At 56.0% G+C, this 19,158-nt stretch overlaps 1 protein-coding gene across 1 annotated transcript; it reads left to right on the top strand.

Annotated features, from left to right (window-relative positions):
- The first annotated feature begins 1,014 nt into the window (after positions 1-1,014).
- LOC148641276 (V-set and immunoglobulin domain-containing protein 10-like 2) lies at positions 1,015-17,411 on the top strand. Its single transcript, XM_088620133.1, has 12 exons — positions 1,015-2,014; positions 2,176-2,529; positions 2,622-2,897; positions 3,061-3,336; positions 4,406-4,675; positions 5,562-5,822; positions 6,426-6,716; positions 8,556-8,870; positions 13,942-14,064; positions 14,837-14,861; positions 15,195-15,289; positions 16,996-17,411. Exons 1-12 carry the CDS (start codon positions 1,015-1,017, stop codon positions 17,094-17,096), a joined length of 3,387 nt encoding a protein of 1,128 aa, XP_088476259.1. The 3' UTR covers positions 17,097-17,411.
- Positions 17,412-19,158: the final 1,747 nt, after the last annotated feature.

Below are 19,158 nucleotides of genomic sequence, written 5' to 3'. Positions count from 1 at the left end.
CCTCGTCTCGGACCGGCAGTCTGCGTGCCAGTCAGCGCCGGAGTCAGGTCAGCGCCGCGGATTCGGAGCTCTCCAGGATTCGGGAACGCTGCTCCGACGTGGTTCTGGGTAGCTCTCCCGCACACGATGGCACCATGGGGGGCGCGCTAGCCGGGGCGCACGTCCTCTCCCTGACTCTCTGTCTCCTCCTCGGCGTCCTGCGAGGTAAGACACCGGTCGGCGGGGGGCTTGCAGGAGGGGGGCTCAGAGTCTGTCACTCCAGGGACCGGGACCGGTGCCTCCTGATTTCCCTGAAACCGTCCTGCTTCCCGAGTCAAGCCCTGTGAGGGCCGAGACCCCTCTCCCTCACGGCTCCTCACAACCAGACCCCGGGCTGGTGGTGGAAGACACAATAACGTCTCCACCAGCAGTCTTCAGAGACTCTCCAAGGGCTTGGACTAGCAGGTGTGTGAGTTTGGAAGGCTGTAGTGTCGTTGTCTCCGAGCAGCCTGTGGTAACCGAGGTTGACGTTTTCAGACGGTGGAACGTTTCGAGCGCTCCGTGCGCGAGGAGGTTGGAGAAACTGATGAATGAACGCTTAGACGCTTCGGTTCCAGAATTTATACTGCATGTCGAAAACACGACTGGTTTCCTGGAGTGTACAGTTTTCAATGAGGCTGTAGTTTTAGGACCTGCTCTGTCCCTGTGGGCTCAGGAAGAATGAGACTGGTGAGACTGGTACCAGTATGCCAGTCCAGCCTGGGTCACGCCACCCGTTTACCAGTGTCGCACACTCTTGTCACCTTGTGACCCATCGCCCAATGAGGCATCACTTCCGCGACTTCAAGCAGCCCCTCTGCGATATCCCGGCTGCTAGGAGGATACATGCTCGTGGGTTGTGCCTTAAGAGTCCACAGAATTTGAAATCCTTCTTTACCCTTAAAAGCCTCAATTACTTTTCTGTATCTAATTAAAATATGTTCGGTGCACCACCGAAATTCTCTAATTATACTAAACCTAGGACACTGTGTGAACATGACTGAGGGGGGCGCTGGTCTGTCAGTGGGCTGGAAGAGGGGGGGGGCGCTGGTCTGTCAGTGGGCCTGGGGGAGGAGGGGGCTGGTCCATCAGTGGGCTGGGGGAGGGGGGGCGCTGGTCTGTCAGTGGGCCTGGGAGAGGGGGGGCGCTGGTCCAGTGGGCCTGGGAGAGGGGGGGCGCTGGTCCAGTGGGCCTGGGAGAGGGGGGGCGCTGGTCCAGTGGGCCTGGGAGAGGGGGGGCGCTGGTCCAGTGGGCTGGGGGAGGGGGGGCGCTGGTCCAGTGGGCCTGGGAGAGGGGGGGCGCTGGTCCAGTGGGCTGGGGGAGGGGGGGCGCTGGTCCAGTGGGCCTGGGAGAGGGGGGGCGCTGGTCCAGTGGGCTGGGGGAGGGGGGGCGCTGGTCCAGTGGGCCTGGGAGAGGGGGGGCGCTGGTCCAGTGGGCCTGGGAGAGGGGGGGCGCTGGTCCAGTGGGCTGGGGGAGGGGGGGCGCTGGTCCAGTGGGCCTGGGAGAGGGGGGGCGCTGGTCCAGTGGGCTGGGGGAGGGGGGGCGCTGGTCCAGTGGGCCTGGGAGAGGGGGGGCGCTGGTCCAGTGGGCCTGGGAGAGGGGGGGCGCTGGTCCAGTGGGCTGGGGGAGGGGGGGCGCTGGTCCAGTGGGCCTGGGAGAGGGGGGGCGCTGGTCCAGTGGGCTGGGGGAGGGGGGGCGCTGGTCCAGTGGGCCTGGGAGAGGGGGGGCGCTGGTCCAGTGGGCCTGGGAGAGGGGGGGCGCTGGTCCAGTGGGCTGGGGGAGGGGGGGCGCTGGTCCAGTGGGCCTGGGAGAGGGGGGGCGCTGGTCCAGTGGGCCTGGGAGAGGGGGGGCGCTGGTCCAGTGGGCCTGGGAGAGGGGGGGCGCTGGTCCAGTGGGCTGGGGGAGGGGGGGCGCTGGTCCAGTGGGCTGGGGGAGGGGGGGCGCTGGTCCAGTGGGCCTGGGAGAGGGGGGGCGCTGGTCCAGTGGGCTGGGGGAGGTTGGGCGCTGGTCCATCAGTGGGCCTGGGGGAGGGGGGGCGCTGGTCTGTCAGTGGTCCTGGGGGAGGGGGGGCGCTGGTCCAGTGGGCTGGGGGAGAGGGGGGGGGCGCTGGTCCGTCGCTGGCCTGCGGAGTCTTCCCCGCTGCGTCTCTGCCCCCAGGCCTGGAGATCCTGAGCCCGGGGGAGGTGGAGTACAAGCGCGTCCTGACCAAGGGCGTCCTGGGCCGCTCTGTCGTGCTGGAGTGCGGCTCCACCCTGCCCAGCATCTACATCTGGGGCTTCACGCTGCCCGGCTCCGAGGGCACCCGCGCGCTGGTCTACAACTACGGCCAGGGCCCGCGCCTGCAGAAGCTGGCCAGCAGCCTGGGCGAGGTCAGCGTGATCTCCGCCAGCGCCGCGCTGGTCATCGACAGGCTGCCCCTGGCCGCCGAGGGGCTGTACACCTGCCAGGCGCTGTACGAGTCCCAGGACGGCGTCCGGCTCAGCTACTTCTACATCCAGCTGCTGGTGCTGGGTGAGTGAGGCGCGGCCCGCGGCCCGCGGCCGCCCCCCCGCCGTGCCGGCCCCGCACGCCCGCGCTACAGCCGCGCTCTGCCTGCCTTGCAGTGCCCGTGTCCAAGCCCTCTGTGCGGCTGAGCGAGCCCACCCCGGTGGAGAGCAGCGCCGCGTGGGCGCAGTGCGGGCTGGAGAACGGCACGGGCCCGGTCCAGTTCGAGTGGGAGCGGGAGGGCCGCGGCGGCGTGAGGGCCGGGGTCCCCGAGGCCGACGGCAGCCTGGTCAACCTCACCAGGGTCAGCCGCAACCACACGGGCTGGTACAGCTGCCTGGCGCGCAACGAGGTCAACGAGCAGCGCAGCGACCGCGCCTGGCTGGACGTCATCTGTGAGTACAGAGGAGCCACTGCCACTCACAGCCTTCTAGACTCTCAGACCTCTGACCTTCCGACCTTCTGAGCCCTGATTATCACGACGTGTTCCCTTCCCTGACGAACACCCTCCCGGTCCGGGCCCGCTCCGGAGGCTCACGGCTCTCTCCCCTGTCCCAGACGGGCCGGACGAGCCCATGATCAACATCACGCCCTACGCGGTGACGGAGCGCGGCTTCTCGGCGGTGGAGCTGGAGACGGTGTCCCTCCTGTGCCAGGCGCCCTCCAACCCGCCCAGCCAGTACGTCTGGTTCTACAACAACTCGCAGGTGTCCGCCGGCCAGCAGTTCACCATCAGCAGGATCCTGCGCATGCACACGGGCTACTACACCTGCCTGGCCCAGAACTCCTACCTCAACACCCGCACCAAGGCCACCGTCACGCTCACCGTCTACTGTGAGTCCGGACACTGGCCAGCGCAGCTCGGCGTGCCCTTCCTCGCACTCTCACCACCTCGTTTTCCGCTCTGTCGCTGCTCATGGGATCCATTCCCAAATCCCTTCGGCCTTGTTTCTCCAGTTTCCCTTGAGTTTCCCCTCTCCTCCACCCTTCACGCCTGCTTCTCTTTCCATTTCCAATCCCCGAGCACGTTCAGCTCCTCCCCCCACACACACTCTCTCCCACTCTTTCACACTCGCACACAGTTGTGCACACTCACTGTCTCACAATCTCACACACTCTCTTGCTCTCTGTCACAGACTGACACACACTCACGCACCCCCCCACTCACACACACTCACACACACTCACACACACAGCCGTTGCTGAGGCCCCTGACTGCTGTCGCCTGAACTGGGACGAGCAGGAATTCAGCTTCACGTCTCAGAATGCTCGTTCTCTGGGAAGAAGCTGCGGAGCAGTGCGTCCACTCCCAGAAGCACAGGTACATCGCCGCCATGACTGCCACTCCATCTTTCCCTTCCAGGATTCCCCTTTCTCTTCACAATTCCCATCTTTCCCATCTTTATTCCTTAGTATTTCATTTTCTTATTCCTTCATGTTTTGTGCTGTTTTTTCATGATTATCAAACATCTGATTCTGAATCTACACTGCGGGACCCATGATCTGTGGGTGTGAAAGAGTGACACTTTAGCAAGTGGAAATCATTTGTTTCTATATTTAAAAGTCTCACAACATCGCAGATCGCAAAATTGTGTTTTAAAAACACACCATCTAAGAATAATTTCATAAAATACAGCAACTGGAGAAACAGAACAAACAGAAAATATCCAGGAGGGGATTTAATAAACATCAGAAATACCAGTTAGAAAAGAAAGATGAAGTTTAAGATACTGGCACCAGGGGCCACAGACCAGGAAAGCTGAGTTACTCTGTTCCAGCTCGTGATCACACCTGGAGTGATTTAGGAATTTAGGACAGATTTAGCACACGATGTCCTGTCCTCCACCTCGTCCGCTGGCCTGTCTCCTTCCCTCGCTCTTCCCTGCCCCCTGTCTCCCCTCAGACCTCCCCGACAGCAGCCCCAACTGCGCCGTCCTGCCCGCCAGCAACTACACCGGCCTCCTGCTCTGGTGCTCCTGGGAGGGGGGCTCCCCGGCCGCTGAGCTGCGCTGGACCCCCTCTGCGCCCGGGGGCGCCGGCGGTGAGGCAGAGCCCACCCTCTCCAATGCCACCCAGATCCGCGCGGGCGCCCAGATCCCCGACAACTCCACCTTCTCCTGCCGCGCAACGCACCCCGCGCTGAGAGCCGCGGCCCAGTGCAACGTCACCGTGGGTGAGTGGGCCCCCACTGGGAGCAGGGCCACAGGCTCATCGGGCAGGAGTGTTTCCTTTAACACTCACTCTCGGATAAAACCTGCCTCGCTTACTCCTCTGAGCTCAACCCCCTGGACACTGAACACCCTGGCCAACACCCTCAACCCCCTGGACACTGAACACCCTGGCCAACACCCTCAACCCCCAGGACACTGAACACCCTGGCCAACACCCTCCACCCCCTGGACACTGAACACCCTGGCCAACACCCTCAACCCCCTGGACACTGAACACCCTGGCCAACACCCTCAACCCCCTGGACACTTAACACCCTGGCCAACACCCTCCACCCCCTGGACACTGAACACCCTGGCCAACACCCTCAACCCCCTGGACACTGAACACCCTGGCCAACACCCTCAATCCCTAGGACACTGAACACCCTGGCCAACACCCTCAACCCTCTGGACACAAGACCAGGCTGAGTTTGACTCTGAGAAGATGAACCAGTAACATCTGCAGCCTTTCCAGGTGCTAAAGGCAGGAGTTTGAGTCGAGGTGAAGATGAGCGTCAGGGCTGCCCGGTCGTCATCAGGCCCACCTGGAGAGTTTCCCTCTGCTGTCCGATCACATCGCACCAGGACCCCGTGCCCGTTCACTGCCACTGTCCCTGGGCTAGGTCTACATTTTCATCCCTACCACTCACCTAGATCATTTCAGTCCAACGTGCCTGATTCCAAGGGCAGTTTCTCACACCTCTCAAACCACGATACTGTTGAAGAGCGTATTGCCACGGTCTGCTCTGAGTGCCGTATTCACAGAGCAGTTCCCACGATCACGCTCCAACTCCTCCGCCGGTATCGGTCCTGAGTGTCCCTCCCGGGCCCCTGTCCCTGTGCTTTCAGTGCTGCCCCCTGGTGAGCCGCGCTGCTTCGCGGTGGCGACGCGGAACAACGAGTACCTGATGCTGTCCTGCGCCTGGGAGGGCGGCGCGCCGCGGGCGCTGCTCTGGTGGGCGGCGGGCGACGGGGCCGTGCTGGGGAGCTCCGAAGAGAACGCCAACATCCTGGTGTTCAAGTCCAGCGGCACCTACAGCGGCAAGGAGTTCGTGTGCCGGGCCAAGCACCCGCTGTCCGCTGCCAGCAGGCAGTGCCAGCTGAAACTGGGTAAGGACCGGCCGAGCTCCGTCCTGCGGGACAGGAAGGGCAGAGCGGCCTCTTCAGACGTCTTGCAAACGGACCCCTGGACCCGTCCCGGGCCAGCCTCCGGCCTGCTCCTGCTCACTTCCTGTCCCAGCTGCGCAGCAGCAGCGCCCGTCAGGCCAGCTGGCTTGTCCAGACCCCTGCCTGAATGCAGCAGGCCGGCGGGAAGTCATTCCAACTGGGGCACACACACACGGGACCTGGAGGAGTGGTGTTCACTGGCCAGGAGCTGGGAATAAGAGAGGGTGATGTCTAAACTTCACCACCATCACCAGGCATGCTGGTTACAGGACCTGGACAGGCCCCTAGATGTGCAGAGCAGTGCACTGGTGAATTTATACAGGATACAGGACCTGGACAGGCCCCTAGATGTGCAGAGCAGCGCACTGGTGAATTTATACAGGATACAGGACCTGGACAGGCCCCTAGATGTGCAGAGCAGCGCACTGGTGATTTTATTTCAGCCCAGCCTCCGCAGACTGAGAGATGAGTGTCCCTCACAGTGGCGACAAGTGCCCAGTGGTGTCCACCCCTGTCCCGGTCCTGACCTCCCCCTGTGTCCCGCAGAGGCCCCAGTGCTGGTGACGCAGCGCAGCGTGGTGTCCGTGTACGAGGGCAGTGACGTCCAGCTCACCTGCGTGCTCAAGGCCACCTACCCCGCCTCCGAGATCACCTGGTACAACAACCAGAACCAGCAGGTCTGGGACGCCCCTCAGAAGTACCTCCTGCACCGCGAGGCCTCCTGGTCCAACCTGACCGTCCGCGAAACTGACGGCAGCCGGGACAGCGGCCAGTACTGGTGCTCGGCCACCAACGCCGTGGGCGGGGCGCAGATCCCCATCACCCTCAACGTGCGGAGTAAGAGATCCGGTCACACGGGGGCGCCGGGAAACACAGTCCTGACACAGAGCACCGAGAAACACAGAGCACTGAGAAACACAGTTCTGACACAGAGCACCGAGAAACACAGAGCACCGAGAAACACAATTCTGACACAGAGCACCGAGAAACACAGAGCACTGAGAAACACAGTCCTGACACAGAGCACTGAGAAACACAGAGCACTGAGAAACACAGTCCTGACACAGAGCACTGAGAAACACAGTCCAAACACAGCACTGAGAAACACCACAGAGCACTGAGAAACACAGAGCACTGAGAAACACAGTTCTGACACAGAGCACCGAGAAACACAGAGCACTGAGAAACACAGTCCTGACACAGAGCACTGAGAAACACAGAGCACTGAGAAACACAGTCCTGACACAGAGCACTGAGAAACACAGTCCAAACACAGCACTGAGAAACACCACAGAGCACTGAGAAACACAGAGCACTGAGAAACACAGTTCTGACACAGAGCACTGAGAAACACAGAGCACTGAGAAACACAGTCCTGACACAGAGCACTGAGAAACACAGAGCACTGAGAAACAGTCATGACACAGAGCACTGAGAAACACAGTTCTGACACAGAGCACTGAGAAACACAGAGCACTGAGAAACACAGTCCTGACACAGAGCACTGAGAAACACAGAGCACTGAGAAACACAGTCCTGACACAGAGCACTGAGAAACACAGAGCACTGAGAAACACAGTCCTGACACAGAGCACTGAGAAACACAGAGCACTGAGAAACACAGTCCTGACACAGAGCACTGAGAAAAACAGTTCTGACACAGAGCACTGAGAAACACAGAGCACTGAGAAACACAGTTCTGACACAGAGCACTGAGAAACACAGAGCACTGAGAAACACAGTTCTGACACAGAGCACTGAGAAACACAGAGCACTGAGAAATAAAGTCCAAACACAGAGCACTGAGAAACACAGTCCTGACACAGAGCACTGAGAAACAGAGAGCACTGAGAAACACAGTTCTGACAGAGCACTGAGAAACACAGTCCAAACACAGCACTGAGAAACACAGAGCACTGAGAAACACAGTCCTGACACAGAGCACTGAGAAACACAGAGCACTGAGAAACACAGTTCTGACACAGAGCACCGAGAAACACAGAGCACTGAGAAATAAAGTCCTGGCACATAGCACTGAGAAACACAGAGCACTGAGAAACACAGTTCTGACACAGAGCACCGAGAAACACAGAGCACTGAGAAATAAAGTCCTGGCACATAGCACTGAGAAACACAGAGCACCGAGAAACACAGAGCACTGAGAAATAAAGTCCTGGCACATAGCACCAAAAAAACAGTCCTGACATGAAGCAATGAGAAACAGTCCAGACAGAGACCACCGAGAAACACAACCTAGACACAACCACACTACAAAAACACAATGAAGGCTCAACTATGCAATTCTCAGACTCATTCATGCTGAATAAACAATTCAGAGGCAGTCATCCTGCAGAAACACAATCCAGATACACAGGCAATTAAGGGGTGTTATGTCAGTGGAATACCCCTTAACGTTTCAGTCATGTCACAGAAATCCTTCTCAATCTCCGTCCCTGCAGAACGTAGTTAGTGTCTTCTGTCTCACGGAAAATCCCCTGTATAATTCCAGCAGTATAATAAGGTTAATCTAAGACCACTGGAGCTCCAGCTTGTCCATGAAGACACAGAGGTGGTTTTCTGGCTTGCACTGGGACAGGACAGCACAACCGTATGCTATAGTCATGCACAGCGCCATACTGTAGTGATTCAGTGTTAAACTCTGACTCCTGATCTCAGGGTACCCCAGCCCCCCGAACGTGACGATCAGCAAGATCCTGTACAACAGCCGCCAGCGCACCGAGATCGACCTGCAGTGGGCCACCCAGGGCTCGGGCGACCTGACCGGCTTCATCGTGGAGCAGCGGTTGTCCCGGCGCTCCGGCGCCAAGCCGGCCCCCGCGGGCGGCGCCTGGGAGACGGTGGCCGGCCAGATCGAGCCGCAGGTCCGCGAGCACAAGCTGGGGGGCCTGGACCCGGCCACGCAGTACGCCTTCCGCATCATCGCCGTCAACCACCGCACCCGCGGGCACCCCTCCGAGGTCAAGACCCCAGGTGAGGGAGCGGGCGACGCGGCCCTTCGCTCCATATAGCGCCTTGCTTGGCCTGCCATCCCCCAGGGCTGCGCGGTCGAGCCACCAGGCAGAGGAAGCAGGGGCAGACTGGGGTGTCAGGCCAGGTGTGGCAGTGCCGACTGACTCGCGCCACCTGATGGGGGTGGGGTATCCTGGTGTCTTGGCCCTGGCCTGGGAAATTGAGAGAAGGCCGGTGTCCAAAGAGTGGGAATGATGTGCTGGTCTGCAGGGAGCTAGCACTCCCTGGGGTGACCAGGATGGGCTCCAGCTGCCCCAGCTGCCTCAGCTGCTCCAGCTGCTCCAGCTGTCCCAGGTGCCCCGGCTGCCCCAGCTGCCCCGGCTGCCCCAGCTGCCCCGGCTGCTCCAGCTGCCCCGGCTGCTTCGGCTGCTCCAACTGTCCTGGCTGCCCCGGCTGCCCCTAAGCCCCACACAAGACAGTGGTTAGAAAGTGGGGGGATGGTTAGAAAGTGAGAAAGGCGAGAAGCACCAGGTTTCACCCATCCTGTCCAATCCTGACTTCTGCCGCGGCGCTGGCAGGTGACTCCCGGCTGGGACACTGGTCCCTGTGGAAGTCCCCACTGGCCGGGTGCTTTATGTTGTGATGGTAGATCCACAGATGCCGACGCGGTGTTGCAATCCGGCCTCGGATTGTACCGGGAGGTCAAGATCCGTTAGGAGCTCGGAGCTGGGAAAGCTGCAGGGGGTTTGAACAGCGGGAAGAGCCGGGAATCACTGCAGGGACTCACAGAGCCGCGCGCGCTCGCTCCTTCACGCACACACACACAGACACACCGCCACATTGCGACGGGTTAAAACTGCAACCGGTTTGCGGATACACGCGTCCCAAACACAAGACCACCGCTGCATTATGGAGACGCCCGTGCCCTTGAGGTCTGAGGTTTGATTGGTTTCTACTGTGGAGAACCGTGCCCTTGGAGTCTCTCTACTCATCCCGGGGATCAGGGCCGGAAAGAGCCGCGAGGCTCCCCAAGGGACGACGCCAGCGACGGCACGGCGTCTCCTCGCCCGACTCCAGGACAGCGCTCAGGAGCGGGCCGGGAGGGGAGCAGGACGATGAGGCTGAGCGGAAACCCCAGAAAAGGCAGCAGGGGTCTGCAGTCAGAACGGGGTGACAGGGACGTGCGTGTTTGACACAGAAACCTCCCCACAGCCCCTCGGTTCACACGCCAGCCAGGTCTGACTGCTGTTTCTCAAAGACAAGAAGCTTCAAAGAGGAGAGTCTTGCAAAGCAATGGAAAGAAACACTAAACCTCAGGTTACTGGCCACCTAACTTGTGTAACCTGTCAAAACACAAACCTACACTGGCCAATCAGCGCAAACAAGACAAGAGACACTCCAGCAGTGACGTCAGGCAGATCGAGATGCTCGGGAAGCCTCTGCTGGCAGACCAGATTCTTTGGAAGTGATGTTTGGAAAGCTCGGCTAGCGTTTCAAAGCTGGAGTGGGAAAGATAAGGAGAGGGCCGGCGTGGGTGAAAGAGGACCTGTCGCTGTCACTTACCGTCTGCGTGAGTCTCAGGGGAGTTAGAGAGCGGCCGCACTCTTGAAACTCCGGTTTGTTGTATCAAACTTTCAGCCCTCTGATGAGCTCTGAGCTCTTGTCATCTTCTTCACCTTGCTTTTGTGTTGGAAGAACAACAGCAACACTCTTTGCTGGGGGCGATCCTGTAGGAAAGAAAGTTCAATAATTCAAGAATGAATGTCCCCAGATTCTGTATGAAACAGACCCGATATCTTCCCTGGAGATACCTTTCCGTGTTGTGGTATCTCTCAAGGCAAGCCCAAGCGAGCGGCTGTGCCTGGTGCTCCCTCAGTGGGAAGTGTCTCACCAGCTGCCTGAGCCACATCAACTGCTTCCTCCGGATCCGGAGGAGCAGCGCCTTGCCTCCAGGATCCTCCAGGAGAGGGAGCCCAGCAGCTCTGCGGAGAAGCTCATTTCCTTCGCTTGCACCCCACTGTCATTCTTTCAGCCACAACCCAGAGCTCGTGACCGCAGGTGGGAATTTAGGTCAACCTGAAAACCGCAAGCTTCATCAAAAAGCTCAGCTCCTGTTTCACCACCATGGATCGGGACAGAGTCTGCATCCCTGTATCTGCTGTCCCAATCCCAGTCCCTGCAGCCACTTTCCCAATCCCAATCCCAATCCCTTGATCAATCCCACGATCCTCTCTACCCCCACTCGTGAGCAAGACCCCGAGAGGCTGAGACTCCTCCACCCAGGAGCTGTTCCCCCCCAGCTGGTCACGAAGCTCTTCAGTCCGATGATGCTGACATCTTCCAAAGCCTAAGTCCTGGGTCTCCGGGATCAGAGCTGGCAGTGGCCTCTCAGTGCTTGCCCTACCTGTGTGCGGCCCGACTCCCAGCTCCGGCTCCTCCTTCACGCCAGCCCCACCAGCGGTTTGTGGGCAAGGTCCATCTCCGCGCACGACTCGCGCAGTGAGGGGAGACGGATTGCTCTTCCGGATTGAGAGCTGAGGTGGAGAAGCATGTTCGTGCGAGCGGCAGAGGGAGGCTGGATATCCCGGGACAAGATGTTCAGGGCAGGGTGCTCAGGATGTCAGGCAGACCAGAGGCTTTCCCTCCAGTACTGGGGCTAACTGGCCACACTGGGCTCATGTTCCAGGTGCGGGGAGAGTCCAGGGGACCCTGCCTGACTGGCTGTCCAGCAACAAGGGCAAGCCCTGCTTCCGAAAGACCTGCGTGTGTTTGCAGTGGGAGACGCAGCCATCCCTGGCCTTATCATGTATCTGACAGCTGTATCCCTGCGGTCAGGCTGGGCTGGGAGAGATTACATACTGGAATCTCCATTACTTTGGGACAAACTGCTCCCAGCTGGGACAGGCTGCGCTCAGTATCAAAGCTTCAGAATTCAACTGCCCTCAGATAGAAATCTTTTCCCTTAACTTAACCTTGAACTAATGGGGAAAGCTAAGAGGAACTATAATTTAAGGGGTTCGGTGCTACTGGACAATTAAAAAAGGATTAAAATAATACGGGATAATGAACCCAGACGGGGGCTTTGAAGTTTAGAAAGTGTGTCCTGACAGTTCTGGGGCACTTCCTGACAGACAGGTGCAGCTCCTCACTCTCCTTCCTCTGCCAGTGTTGTTCCAGCCGTCCAGGGATGTAGCAGGCTGAAGGGAAAGATGTCAGTGGACAAATGAAACTAATGTTTTTCTGTTTTGCTCTCCATTCAGGTGAAAGACACATTCTTACATCACTGGCCCACACTACCTCTCAATCACACCTGGCCTCCCTGAAGCCCCAACCACCTGTGGACCTTACTCTACCCCTGTCCCCTGTCATGTGACCTGGGTGTGCACGAGCTGTCTACAGTCATGTGATCTCCCTGTCCCCACCACATGACCTCTGTCTACTCTCCTGATCTGTGGCTTACCTGTCCCCTGCACCGATCTTGACCTTTACTCACTCTCCCTGCTGGCCTGTAAAATATTCATCTTCAGCTCTTTCCAAACATTTTGAACGTGACCGAGTGTGTGCAACGTGTGTGTCTGTCAGTGGTAACTATTCTTGGATTGAACTGACCCAGACATTCCTTACTGCTGATTTCCTGATGAAGGATACTTCCAGTACGTGTTGTGCTTCAGGGTCACGGAATTGCAGAGGGGATGGGAAATGTGTTTGTTCCAGACAGGCTGGGCCCAGGATAGAAACGATAAGTCACTGACAAGGATGCTTTCTGTGACAGCAGGCGGCAGTGATTGTCGACAGGAAGAGTCATCCCTAAGGCTGATGCAGCCCTGAGCCAAGAGAGAGAACAAACAGCTCATCAGCAAGAAGGGGCTCTTCTGATGTGCAGAACAAATAAATTACACACCACTGAGAGGTCAAGGCCCGTTGACTGGGAAGGAACAAATTAATTATACAGCCGCAGAGCTGGGTTTCCACTGAGCAGGACAATGACACTTAGGCCCTTCGTTTTCTGCTGCTGATCTCCTGCTGGTTTACCTGACTGAAAGGTTGTGATTAACTGCGATTCAGCCATCTTAACTCCTGGCAGATAACAGTCCCTCCAGTGGGAGAGAGCTGAGAAATTTCCCACACAACGTTTTACTTCTCTGTGCTCAGCAGCTTTCGCGAAAGTTTACAGAGATTCCATTTTCAAAACATTTTAAAGAGATTTTCGTATATTTTCACAGAATCAATTATCTTTATTTTTAAATAAAGCTTTGGTTATTAAACTTCTTGTGACCTCACAGGTACAACATGGCAATGTGTGATTAAAAGTGGTCCTTCATGTGTGTATAGACTGGCTCTGGGCCTATGTCAGTGTGTGTATAGACTGGCTCTGGGCCTGTGTCAGTCCAGTGCAGTGTGTGTATAGACTGGCTCTGGGCCTGTGTCAGTGCAGTGTGTGTATAGACTGGCTCTGGGCCTGTGTCAGTGTCAGTGTAGTGTGTGTATAGACTGGCTCTGGGCCTGTATCAGTCCAGTGCAGTGTGTGTATAGACTGGCTCTGGGCCTGTGTCAGTCCAGTGCAGTGTGTGTATAGACTGGCTCTGGGCCTGTGTCAGTGTCAGTGTGTGTATAGACTGGCTCTGGGCCTGTGTCAGTGTCAGTGCAGTGTGTGTATAGACCGGCTCTGGGCCTGTGTCAGTGCAGTGTGTGTACAGACTGGCTCTGGGCCTGTGTCAGTGCAGTGTGTGTATAGACTGGCTCTGGGCCTGTGTCAGTGTCAGTGCAGTGTGTGTATAGACTGGCTCTGGGCCTGTGTCAGTGTCAGTGTCAGTGTGTGTATAGACTGGCTCTGGGCCTGTATCAGTCCAGTGCAGTGTGTGTATAGACTGGCTCTGGGCCTGTGTCAGTGTCAGTGTCAGTGTGTGTATAGACTGGCTCTGGGCCTGTGTCAGTGCAGTGTGTGTACAGACTGGCTCTGGGCCTGTGTCAGTGCAGTGTGTGTACAGACTGGCTCTGGGCCTGCGATAGTGTAGTGACGGGCTGCGCTGTCCTCCTCAGAGGTCTAGGTGTGTTGGATGGCAGTAAAGGGAGGCCACATGTTGTCTTTCAGCGGATCCCCCGTTCAATGCTTACCCAGCAGTCATTGGGGCAGCCATCGCGGGGATGATCGTGGCCACAGTGGGCACTGTGCTGGTGTTCCAGTACGTCGTCAGGAACCGCGCCCACAACCCCCGTGAGTACAGCACACACACGCACACAAACAAAAACACACACTCACTCAGTAATCGGTCCACCCTGGGGGCAGATGACAGGGCAGGATTTCACCTTTGCCACTTCTCCAGAACTAAATGTGGCCTGAGAATCCCAGAAGGTCTAGTAAGTCCTACAATTAAAAAAAAAAAAAAACACTCCTTATCATGTCAGATACACGTTTCTAAACTCTCTAACCTCTGAGAGCTTGCTGCTTGCGTGTCTAGATTTCTTAACTCTGACACTAGCAATAATTAGGTCAACAGACTGATGATTATTTATAATACAGCATAAACTTGTATTCATAACTCCTTGCATCAGGTAAAAATTCAGAGCAAGGGTAAACGACGACAGGTTAGACATATTTCACACAGAGCACAGAGCTTCCGGTTTCCCCTCCTCTGTGTGGACTAGTTAGTATACTATCAACTGGTCAAAATCTGGTCAAAACAAACCAGAAGAACGAAGCAGCACCAGTCACCCCTGTCTAAAGACATCAAGCAAAGCACAGATGACTCTAGCCCACCCGTACCCAGGCCCTGCCAGAACTCTCAGGTCTTATTCATTTCCTGGGCTGGAGCGTTTAGGAAAAGTGCCTCACACTTCTACAGCAGCGCGCTGTCCTGCTCAGAGGGGCAAGAGCAGCAGCACACCTGGGATTCGAACCCACAGCCACACAGCTGGCCTTTGGTAGCACTCGCACAGCTGAAACCGAGGAGGACTCTAACTGGAACTCCTGGCTTTTGTCTCTTCAGGTCTGCACAACATGTTCTTTGGCATGTGAGTACCGGGATGCTGTGCCCGCTGAGGGCACGCCCGAGGCCCAGAGGCTGCCCCAGTCAGTAGTGGAACAGCACATCTGGACTGCAGGAGCACAGCTGGAGGCTGAGCACTGTAGGGCGGGGGAGAGGGGGTGTCTGGGGACACAGCTCGCCACACGGCAGACAGAAGGGCAGAAAAAAACTGAAAAGAACTGTAGGGATGAAGGAGGAAGTGCACAAGAGACACGGGGACAGAGCTGCAGAACAGTGCCTCCATGAGGCAGTGTGTGATGTCACAACAGAGTAGAGTGTGATGTCACCGGGTGATGTCAGTGTGTGCTTGTGCTTGCAGACAGCCTGCGGAGTCCAGGGAGAACATAAGCTACCCCGAGGATGAGCAGGGGCCAGAGGCGGGAGAAGAGGGCCACAATCCTGCCTCCAGCACAGGTGCCTGCCAGCTGTCCACCACGACACGGGCTCGCTGCCTGACTAGGGCGGCCGCAGGCCTACAGCTCTTCGCCTTGTCCTAGTTAGGAGAAGAGCTGTGGAGCCACACCAGGTGTCGCGCTCCTAAATTGACATTTCTGGTGGGCACTTTGAATGCAGATATGGCTCCTTACAAGCAATAACTGCGCCCAGACTGAATTAAGAAGGAAAAAACAGAAAGTAATCAACTATCTCAGGTGTGCAAAGTGATCTATCTAGCTCCTGTAAGGCATCAGTGTCACTCAATTCTGTTGTTTAAGCTGGGGCAAGTTAAAGACATCTTTTGTAAAACCCTTCCATGAAATATTCATTCAGCAGGTTTACTCATCATTTTAATCTCCTAGCATTAATCTTGCGAGCTGTTTACTTACACTTTTGCAGTTCCTTTCTTACAGGGCCATGAAAAATGGCTTTGCATTATTTTAAACTCCACTGAAGTACCTGTAGCATGCTGAACTCTTGTAGACTGTAGAATACTCTGTTCTTTCTCATTTTTCATCTATTCTCTCCCTTCTTCTCATTTTCCTTGACCTGTTCTAGGGATGAATGTGTTTTTTGACTGTAACGGCATGTTTCTAATTTATAATAATCCTGTTGAGTTCGAAACCATTTCAGAGCTCGTGAGCTCTGCCTCATGTCTTCAAAGTCTGCTTTTCTAATACTGCAATCCAACATTTGGATCAACCTTTAGAGATCAAATGTTTACATCTAATTTTACAGTGTTATGGCCACAATTCCCCAGTATATATTTCCCCGAGCTGCACAGCGGTTGTGCATTCTGAGCAGTGGCCACGCCAGCGCCAGGACAGATGACAGGCTCCTGAGCCGAGCTGCTCTGAAACTGAAGCGGAGGACGCTCAGGGTTAGGCAGTCTGTCGTTAAAGCAGTCGATGGTGTCACTTCCCTGAATGAAGGTCAGCCTCGTTTCACTGGCCCAGCTGCGGCGCCGGTGTCATCCGGGCTCCCGCTCAGCCCGAGCCAGCGGTGGCACCGTGAGCCCGGGTCAAGCAGACCGTCTTGGAATCAGCCTGCGGCATCAGTCCCACCAGCCTCCTCTGTGAGGTAGAACAGGCGAGGACAGTGTCCCACCATGGTCCTGAAGACATTCCTTCACAGCCAGGCACTGCACACATGGGGCAAATTCCCTGGGGCACCCCCACCGGAGACTGTTCGTCACCCCCCCAGAACAATGGCACACCCCACTGGGAGCTAGCCTTGGACACTCTAGTGAAGGCCCTTTCTGACGGTTTGGGTGAGAGGAGAGGTGGCCGTCTTCGGTCCCCACAGGCCCGGCAGACCCTGATCACACGGGCCTGAGGTCACCTGAGGTCAGGGGTACAGCCTGTCAGACCTCAGGGGCCGGGCTCAGGTGTGGCTCAGTGCCACTCTTGGAACAGATCTCTGTGAAGCTTCAAGGCCACTACAAACCACAGATCTGTCAGCAGAAACCGTTAGATGAAGAAATGTTTACAATTTCAGTAGAGGAATGGTGCAGAATCGTGTATGTATGTGTGAGGAAGGGAAAACAGGGCGAAATCAGTAAACACAAAATACGAAAGACTGTTGTGGTGCAATGTACACTTGCTGTTTAACACGATGTAAGATGTCCGAACCCGGCTCTTGCCTGCGTGAACCAACTCTGTTCCTGGCTTCCCTGTCTTTTCCAGAAGAGGCTCCCTCAGGCTCCTCCCCTCCTTCACAGGCCCCTCCCCCTGGCGATGGCAACGAGCCCGTCAACGTCACCATCACCGTCACGGCAACCAGCTGAGAGGGAGCACAGCAGAGGCCTGTCCCTCACTCACGCAGTCCCAAAGCACAGCACACACAGCACACAGCACACAGCACACAGCACACAGCACACAGCACACAGCACACACACAGACACAGAGCACACACAGCACAGAGCACACACAGCACAGAGACACAGCACACAGCACAGAGAAACAGCACACAGCACACACACAGACACAGAGCACACACAGCACAGAGAAACAGCACACAGCACACACACAGACACAGAGCACACACAGCACAGAGACACAGCACACAGCACACAGCACAGAGACACAGCACACAGCACAGAGCACACAGCGCACACACACACAGCACACACACAGCACACAGCGCACACATAGACAGATCACACAGCACACACAATACAGACACAGCACACACAGCACACAGCACACATACACACAGCATACACACTCTGCACACACGCAGTACACTGACAGCACACACACACACTGCGCACAGACAGGACACACAGCATGCACACACAGCGCATACACACAACTACAATTGTCCCCATCTCTTGTGTGACAGAACTGGTGACTTAAAGTTAATAAGACACTGGATCAGATTTCAGGCCAGGCAGAGGGGGAGAGGAGGTTAGTTTCCGAACCCCGAACCCCGAACTCCCTGCCTGTCCCCCATATCAACATTCCTGCTCTGCCCTGCCAGCAACACAAACTCGATCTGACTATTTTTGAATGCAAGGATCAGCTCGGCTTACTCTTTGTGGACAATTTTGTTACATTTTAGATCAACTCAAAATAATATAATAAATATCCTACCTTGTAATCCAAGGGGCTTCTGTGATGTTGCTTTTTTAATTTGTAAACTGTAGACTCTAAGGGTGTACTTAAAAAATGCATGTAAATGTTAAACCTTACCAACATACACTTTAAAATATGCAGTTCATAATCTACAATCTGCTCTTCACATTTGAAACCCTCAAAGCACGTCTGCTATGGACTGAGACGCCTGCAGATGAAATCTATTCGGTTTTCTGAGCAGGAGTAATCAGAAGGTCATACGCACAGGGAAGGTCTCGAACCCCTAACCCAACCACATCAAGAACATGACAAAAGAGGCCAGAGTTGACAGAGTTGAGGCCACAGGCATGCGTTAGAGGGGATGGCGTTTCAGGAAGGCAAATGTAAAAACTGAATTTTGACAAAGTTCAAGTCCCCGGCACAGCTACGTTTTGCGCAGAGTGAAGGATTCCTAACCTGAAAGCTGAATCTGGCGGGACCTGCTCCAGCAGTATATCTGCCACGTGAATTCCTCACACCACACTCTCAGCTGGCTGTCGCCACTGCCTGATGCAGAGGAAACATACTGTCCTGCTTTGTTTCCAGAGGGGAATGATCCTGGTGGTTTCCACTTACTGTCTTTAAAATAAAAAGTTGTATTTCTGCATCGCCAGGCTGTTGCTCTGATCCCACTGTTCGAGGGGCCACCTGGAACGTTTTAAGGCTTGTTTCTACTGTACTTCATGGTAATTGTTAGCAGGTCCAGATTGCTCAGAATTGTTCAGCGTGACATCATGAAAAAGATTGTCTAGAAATCTGCTGAGAGATCCAGCGCAGCTACTGATATTCATCGCGTAACATACTGTAACCATTATGTCAAGTCTTATCTGTTTTCAGTTCAATCCATTACTGCTCGGTGGAAAAAAACTTTTTGTTTTAAAACAAAAAAGTCTGAACTGCCACAAAGCTGTGATCTCTCCTGGCATGAGTGAATACACGCTATAACCATCTACAGGACAGTGTTTTGTTTTGACATGAAGTCTTTGCTGCTGTACCGTCACTGAAAACATTGACTAGAAAACGAGCTCATTCTGGGCGCAGTGGTGCAGGGGTCAGTATCGCTGGATACTGGCAGAGCTGGGCCTTGGGTTCAACTACAGACCTGGGGTGCTGTCTGTGTGGAGTCTGTATGTTCTCCTGTGCTCATGTGGGTTTCCTCCGACAGTACACATTGCCTACCAGGACAGGCTCTGGCACCGCTGTGAGAGAAGTGGATAGAGCAATTAGAAACGG

Source organism: Lepisosteus platostomus, chromosome 25 (genome assembly GCF_059453375.1).
Source record: "Lepisosteus platostomus isolate fLepPlt1 chromosome 25, fLepPlt1.hap1, whole genome shotgun sequence".
In the NCBI taxonomy this organism is placed as follows: domain Eukaryota; kingdom Metazoa; phylum Chordata; class Actinopteri; order Semionotiformes; family Lepisosteidae; genus Lepisosteus; species Lepisosteus platostomus.
This window is presented reverse-complemented; position numbering and strand designations above follow the sequence as displayed.